This window comes from Haliotis asinina, chromosome 6 (genome assembly GCF_037392515.1).
Source record: "Haliotis asinina isolate JCU_RB_2024 chromosome 6, JCU_Hal_asi_v2, whole genome shotgun sequence".
NCBI classification, from domain to species: Eukaryota; Metazoa; Mollusca; class Gastropoda; order Lepetellida; family Haliotidae; genus Haliotis; species Haliotis asinina.
The window spans coordinates 45,084,090-45,092,374 of record NC_090285.1 but is presented as its reverse complement, the minus strand read 5'-3'; the positions used below and the strand labels follow the sequence as shown (position 1 = coordinate 45,092,374).

Sequence of the window (8,285 nt, the reverse complement as noted above, 5' to 3'; positions counted from 1 at the left end):
ACCACCCAGCACCATTAGTCTACGATTGACAGAGTTGTTAAACAACGTACGCGTGTACCGAACAAATGTAGCAGTCGAGTGCCCCCGACTATCGAAGCGCCGGTAAAAGGTTCACGTAACAGACCGTGTTGTTTAATTGAGAAACACTGAAGTACTGCCTGGTAATTGTGGCCTGATAGTGAGTAGACCAGTCGAATACTTTGATAGCGGGTTAAACCGAGAAGAAATAAATGTATTGCTAGTGCGCACATACCCACAAGAGTTACCTCCCTTGACCCTAACCGGCGCGTTTTGTGCAATCTTTCCAGGATCTTAAAAATGTACACTCAAAACTAACTTCCAAATTTTAGTCCACATATTCTTATTTCTCGTCACTTTTTCAAAAACATTTGCGGCGTGTGAATAACACATACGCATTTTGAGGCAAGTTGCATTGTGTAAAAACCCAAAACAAGCAAACAAGGGCGGCAATGTGAAAAGATGTAAGCATGTGTGTATGGATGGATGGACGGACGCCTTCCTGCCTGCCTGCCTGCCTGTATGAATGTATGTATGTATGCAGTTCCATCGCTTTAAATCCCTGAGCTGACCTGGCAGACTTAACAGTCTTCGAAGAAACCACAAACACTTTCATATTTCGCATTACATTATTTTTTATTTCTTTCCCAATTCACACATGGTGTTCGTACACCTCCTAAAGTTATCAATATCATGTATCACAACATCCAATACATATACAAATAAATAAAAGGGGCTATGTACAATAAAAAAATAAAGGACGGACTGGGTTGAACTATTGATCAATAAGGAGAAACTACTTTTTTGCAGCTGCAAGCTCCTTCTCCCTGGCAAGACAGGCCTCTACTCCTCTGCGCATTTCCTGTACAGCCTCGAACTCAGTAAGACCCAGTCGGCGCTTGTTGGAGAGGTCGTAAACACCTCCCACACTCTCTGTATGCTCGCCATGGATACCTGAAAAACAATACAGAAAAAGAACTTACTATTACATATCTACAAATGTATTCACATAATTTGATTAAACTGTGTTTGTAACTATAAATAGAAAATGATTAGGCAACGCCCACTCACGGACTACTATTTTTTGATTGGCTGATGACAAAATAGGCGGGCTGTGCCATCGGTTACAGAAGTGTGTATTTGTAAGAAATTACCTTAATATATTTTTTTCGTTTATGTAAGTATAAACGTAGGACAGACTACATGTAACTGGGAACATGTTGACATATTTTTACTGACAGAAACATTCTGGTCAAGTTCAAGATCTTCATGAGTAACTCGGTCGGGAGTAACCAAATCTTTGTTAAACTTGTTCCAGTCATGACTTGTGCAACATAAAGGGAATCATTACTTAAAAAAACCCCGTAAGGTCTTCACCCTATTCAATAAAAGGGAGGTTGCTCTAAGTCTGCTGCTCTAACTTTGAAAAGTGAAAACGATTACCTCATATGTATTGCTATAAACAGACTGCAATATTTATAGCTTGAAACAGACCTTTCTCTAGAATTCCTTTTTTATTGTAAAATGTTCGGTCTCACCTCTAGGCTGGATGTTGAGGCCCTCACAGAATTCCTTGAAGTCGGGCTGAGCAGCCAGATTGGGGATCTTCATGTGCACGGAGGCACGGAGAGCTGTGCCCAAGTTGCTGGGGCAGAAGGTCAGGTAGCCCAGGCCTTTACGTTTGGCAAATGAAAGACCGCTTCCTTCCATTGTCTTGATGGCCTGGAGATAATATAATTTCATATTCCAGTAGGTATTCTATGAATGATACAATGAAACTTAACACTTACAATATGTATGACTGATTATTAATTTATTACAATGATATAATATATTCCAGGCCAGTCGATACGACCCTGATAATTCAGTGATGGGCAGTGGTATACCCAGTAGACTGTGTGAAATGCAACTGAACCAAATGGATACAAACCAAACTGTCAGTCTGAATTAGATGCTACGGGTCCATTTTATCCGGGAATCTCAAGTGAAGGGATTCACCCTGAGTGGCTTCAAGTCCCAATGAACCTTGGGACTGTGGACAGTGTGGAACGGAGGACAGGTATTCCCTATTTTTGTAAATTGAACATGCAAAGCCCTTGAATGTTTCAGAGAAAAATATGGAAAAGGTCCACAATAAAAAACAACAACAACAACACATATCAAATATACTAACGGTGCAGAGTCTCTTGTAGACTGCAGCCAAGTCGCCGCCCTTCTGCATGGAGATGAGACGGAGATGGTCCTCCTCGTTCACCCACACAAGGAAGGTCTTGTCGTTGTTGAAGAAGATGCCTCTGCCAGCAGGCCAGTTCTTGTAGCCCTGAGCGTCTCTCAAGAATCTGAAATAGTTGTATGTACAGTGAACAGTGAATCAGAGAGCTGTCCACTAACAGCTGATTCATGGAGTTGCATCTCTGGACAAGAACAGATGTCCAGGTTCTGCTCCACAAAGAGGTGTCAGCAGTTATAGGAGTTGCGATGTCCCTGACTTTAAGACTGCCTTATTGGATTATGTTACTGGGGAATGGTCTCCTGTGAGAAAAGGTTACAGACGTTTGCCACTTAGGGTAACCACAAATTAACAGATAGCAATGGATCCAACAATCCAATGATCTCAGCAAAGTCACTAATGATTGAGCTTTTGGAACACTTCACAAAAACCAGGGCTCCGTTCCACACAGTGATCGATCATCTTTGCAATATGTCATTTTGTGGAATAGGTCCACGGGCAACATTAAACTCGAGGACTATGTAGTGTACCTGTCGTCATCCTTGAAGAGGAAATGGTCCTCTGTCAGCTGTTTCTGGTCCTCCTTTGTCATGCCATCCAAGGGGTAGTACTTCCCAGCCAGCTCACCACTGAACTTCTCGAAGGCGGCCTTGGTGTCTTCCTCCATCTTCAGACATTGCTGTAAAACGATAAAGACAGTGTAGAACAAGAAATATTCAGCACACTCACATGGCTGTTTAAACGTGTTCTATGATGGTAAGGTACACCTGATACCTATGGAAGGCTTAAGGTTAAACGAACATATTGTTCATTTCTGGATTAACAAAGTACTCCGGCTACATGATATATGGCATCTGTAAATAATCGAGTCTGGACCTGGTAAATCAAGGACTTGACATCATGAGCATGTTCTAAACAACTGGGATAGGTTAATGTATTTATATTAAACTAATATGTCTCACTGTCCCATAACCACATTACTTTCCCTTCTGCTCAGCAAGTTCTGCAGTACACAAGCCCAGAAGGAGCAACTCTAGATTTCCTCAGATTCTGATTCTCCCAACTCACTGTAGGCTTAAAAGGAATTGCACGTTTCTTGCAAAATCATATAGATTTCAGAGACTAAACATTAGTCTAAAAACAATATTAAACAAAGCCACGTCACGTGGTTCTTGTTGCTACTATTTCTAAGGTGCCCACAGGAACATTATTTCTTTGGAGTTATTTCCCGCTTATTCCAGTTCTTCGGTATGACACTTTCTCACTAACTTTGTGTGGCGGCTTTGTGTTTCAACATGTAGCTAATTCACATCAAAACGTAATTTGTAGATTTAAGATATCAATACAATACCTATAGTGATGTAACATTTTACATAGTGTCAATGTGTGGTTAACATGCCTGTTGTATCTGTTACAGTGTCTAATTCTGGAAAGCCATACTACAATACATTGTCACTCTTTTCAGCCACCCATTACCATTACCACTTACCACTGCAAGGACCCCCCCCCCCCCCCCCCCCCCCCCACACACACACACACACACGCTGTGTTGGGACGACGGTGAGCAGGATAATGCCCCCCTAGGAAACTCCCTCGGGTAGAGCAGGAACTCTGCTCACCTCAACCATTTATACTTGTTCGCCATGGCTTGTGGAACCAACTAAAGAAGTCTGAACTCTACTATGCCTTCGTCTTTGTCAAGGTACACTTCATCTTAATTCTATAGTTGTATCTTAATTCTTAATGTATCTAGTTGTAACGTTTGGTTGGTCATAGTTTCATACCACAATAACATTGCATATGGACCAGGAAATCCACTGACAGATAATCTCAGCATCCATCAGTGTGAACACTATCACTAACCCAGCAATATCTGCTTCACGCAAATCTCCTAGGCTCCTGGGACAGAACCAATAGGGTCGCGAAAGCGGAAATGTCTTTGTTTATTTTTTACAGATAATCTTAATCAAAACTGCACCTGATATTCTTAAAAAATGAAACGTTATGGACTATGTTTAATATCTTGGCCTACCTTTAGAATCCATTATGTTATTATACAGCTTTAGTGAGGTGTTACGAATTTTCAGCCTTACCAGCCATGCCATTTAATTATAACTAATGCATAAGGAAAGTAACCGGCTGAAGTAAAGTCCTACCTATTGGAATACCAGAACACTATGTCATTACTTACATCCTTGGAAAGCACAGGTGGAAATCCATAGCTGTCGTGGCTCCTGCCGACACGGACGCGGGTGGACACGATGTAGTCGCCGGATGGGTCAAGGTCACCGAAGCCCAGATTGTCAAAATCGCCCATGTCTGGCTCTGGGTGGTCAAGCTTCTCGACCTTGTGGTAGTCCTTGATGACCTCATCGAGGACGTCGGCGAAGACGGTGTAGCCCTCGGGGTCGCAGGCGTAGATTCCGACACCACTGTCGGGGTTCAGGCAACCTGAAACGTAAGATTAATATGTATTAGGAACACTGATGGCCACGGGACAAAAGGTTACCAAATGGAGACACCTGCTGCACTATACGGGTCTCTGCCTTCGATAATCAATCCTAGCCCTAACCTAATCCTCCATGGAGCCACTGTAGGATACGTTGCCACCCTAACCAAATCCTCACCCCAACCCTAAACCCTTTGATTAGGAAAAAATCGCTGGGGCATGGGGCAAGATTACAGAATACCGCGTACATTTTGCCATCTTTGAAAACAAGCAAGTTTACGTTTGGTTAGGGTTAGGGTTAGGGGTAGGGTAAGATTTAGGGTTTGCGTTTGGGTTAGGGTGACGTAACACAGGGTATCCGATATTCTGTAAACATGGTAAAATAGCACCATAATTGAAGGTCGGACGTATTCTATAATCTCACTAATTTATTAAACAGCAATTTCTAGCGGTTTTTAACGATTTGCTGCATTGTTTCTTAACAATGAAATGAAATTTATCTTGATGATAGCCACTTGCCGACATTAAATTTCCTGCCTGTTTACAGATGCCGAACGTGTTTCTCCGAAATGCGGTCTACACGAAGCCCGTGTATATTATATATAAATATATTTGGTGATAAACATATTGAAGAAATTTCATAATCGGACTTTGTTTTTAAAAAAAGGAAATTTAAAAAGAACAAAACTCGATTTCATTGGGAATGTTGACGGATGCTGATATAAGCTGACGGGAATATGGAGATGTCGCCGGGTGGCTAACTTCTCAAGGCTGACATTTTGAGTAGTTGTTTGCAATTTTGGCAATGTTTGTTTTCTCTGGGACAAAAAAGTAAAGATTAAAGTGAAAACTGAGTTATGTTTTGCCAGTATCGTCTGTGTGGTATCCGTGGCACACCTACAGAATACCGGATACCTACCAGCGATATTGTTTAGTGTCACGTCACGTCACGTCACCCTAACCCTAACTCTAACGGTAAACCTGACCCTAACCCTAATCAAAAGTGAACTGGCGTGCTGTCACAAATGGCGGAAGGTATCCGATATTCTGCACTTTTTATGGACTGTAATGTCATAGATTCACGACACAGCTAGGACGATTTTCATTCAGTTCTCACCATTTATGAAATTTCAAATTTCATGTCAACACACTAATAGTCATGTGACACCACACCCCTACCCTCCCTTGAGATTAGTGATTGTGTATTTGCACTTAACTGACCTTCACCACACCGAAATTACCATCTATGTACAACAATGTTTATATTCCTCATTACGACTACCGGTGACCGACTTTCATAAAAATTTAATGGCGTCACCACTATCACCCCCAACGGCGACAGATGCCAGATTTCCGTATGGCGCACACAAACTGCATCTTCTACATAATTTGACAATTTGTTCGCTGTTTGCATGTTTGTCAATGTTTAAGTGAGCGTCCTTGTAACCGAAGGAATAACGGCATGAAATACTGAAATAGTGAAACTTTGTTGTACCAGTCGTCATAGGAATATTCTCACAAACCATTGCCAATGTATGCAACGAAAGGGATCTCTAAAATAAGATAACATGCTACAGATTTCGGTCCCGGTAAGCCAATGACAACAGAAAACTAGGGATTTCCAGCAGAATTCAAAACAGTGAAGGTTGAAATCCCTGCCACACACTCACATGCCAAGAGTCTGTAAACTTACTAGACTTGGCCGCAATAGCGTGTGATTTTTTAGTATTTGCTGCGCTCATTTTGATAAAGGTGACACACTTTTGGATTGAGAGTTCAATTTTGAGACTGTGGCATCCAGGTTGTATAAAACGGGGGCGGTTGGACCTTGAAAATATGACAGCTGACAATCAAACATTACCCTTGATGATCAATTAGTCTGTCTTATGTATATTATCAGTCAATCAACAATCAGTATTCGTACGCCTACCTGACTGGATGCAGTCTTTCAAAGTTCCGCCGAACTTCGTCTTCTTGTCTTTCAGAGCATTGTAGCGCTCTTCTGTAAGATGTTTCTTCAGAAGAGATTTGCAGTTAGCTGCACTCTTGAGTTTGTTCCATAGTTCCTCAACCGAAGCCATTGTAAGTTACAAACTGAAGAAAACTAAAATGAAAAAAGAATCAAACAAAATGAACGTCCGAAAACCTTTCTCTCCTTTTGAACTATGAACTAACGGTCGGCCTTTGCGGTTGTATAATCACGCGCAGAACGTGACGTCACAAAGTGTTTTGTGACGTCACACCCTTACACAGGAAAGAATCCCACAAACATGACGCTCGAAAATTAAGCTGGGCCCCGTCTCGATATCGCAATATAGCTTTGCCGCAAGGGGAGCCGGGAACCAGCTTAAATAAAAAATATTCTGCAGTTGATACTTGTGGATTGAAAACAATGCATTATACTGGTGCGCGTGTTACTTTCCTCAGATTAAACAGACAACGGAAATTGTCAATCTTTTTTAATGAAAATATTATTATTCTTGGATTGTACTCGTACTGTAAATCTGTATAATTTTGAGCATAAATCTAGATGAAATAGGTCAACAATGCATATTGTTGATTACACCAGAGGCCTGATTTTATATAATTGCATTCATAGCAATTGGTGCAAGGTCAAAACATACAATACTGCAAAAACTCAGCCCACTAGAAATAGTCAGTGTAACACATTTCATACTCATAACAAAAAGGAACGAGTTCTGCCTATAAAAATAGCTCCCGTGGGGGCCATGCAAAATATCGAAATCGAACTTCCTGTACAAATTGAGGACGGAACGTGATCAGTCAGTCAGTGGTAAATCCCCGCCATATTGCTGGACTATTGCAGAGTGCGGCGTAAAAATAAACATAATGGTAAATCCATGGGTAAACGTCACTTTGAGTATTCCAGACGTGTTCTACTTTGGTAGAACGATCATGGGTGCAGTTCCGTCAGACCTAGAAACACATTCTTGGATATACCGCATTTCGAACCCAGGGCCAAGACTTTTGAAGCGCTGTGATAGTCGTAGGTGCTATGCATACATTTCACATTAAGTACAACTATATTTGCGCTAAGAGAGCTTCTAAAATCTAGGCCCAGGTTTTTGACGAAACAACGTTCGTCATTGCAAAGACTTGACTGATATGTTACAACTACAAGTCTAATGCATTTCTTTCTTGTTTTAGGATATAACCGTACAATAAATTACGCTTATAACGAGCTGACGGATATTGCGAACTGTTCATTTGTCCCGACCACTTGTATACTAAGTAGTTACTAAGTACTTACTGTTTACAGTATCGTAAGTGTAATTCATATTGCGCGTTAGGACGTATTGACAGTTCGAACTTGCTTTGCCAGACTACACACGAAAATCTTTAAGTACACATTTACCCCTCTGGGTCTCGATCCACTAAGCGTTCGTAAAGTTACGGCTTGTCGTAACTCTATTGTTTACCATAGTTTTGCGAATGTCGTAACGATAAGAAACGTTTTATGGTCGGGACCCTGGGCTACCAATCACTCCGAAAACATTTAACCTTTTATCACTTTCCCGTTTCGGGCAAACATCCAGTTTCACTTCTTGCTAGGCTGCTTTAAGGATC

General features: G+C 41.4%; 1 protein-coding gene across 1 annotated transcript in view; it reads right to left on the bottom strand.

The window, feature by feature from the left end:
* Positions 1-653: 653 nt before the first annotated feature.
* The window catches only part of LOC137287520 (arginine kinase-like), a 49,938-nt gene continuing 42,306 nt past the window's right edge, over positions 654-8,285 (bottom strand). The window contains exons 9-14 of the mRNA XM_067819863.1: positions 6,628-6,763; positions 4,440-4,699; positions 2,779-2,927; positions 2,192-2,357; positions 1,557-1,740; positions 654-972 (exon numbers count right to left, since the gene is read on the bottom strand). Coding sequence (XP_067675964.1) covers positions 815-972; positions 1,557-1,740; positions 2,192-2,357; positions 2,779-2,927; positions 4,440-4,699; positions 6,628-6,763 — 1,053 coding nt within the window. The 3' untranslated portion in view covers positions 654-814. The remainder of the gene's footprint in view (positions 973-1,556; positions 1,741-2,191; positions 2,358-2,778; positions 2,928-4,439; positions 4,700-6,627; positions 6,764-8,285) is intronic.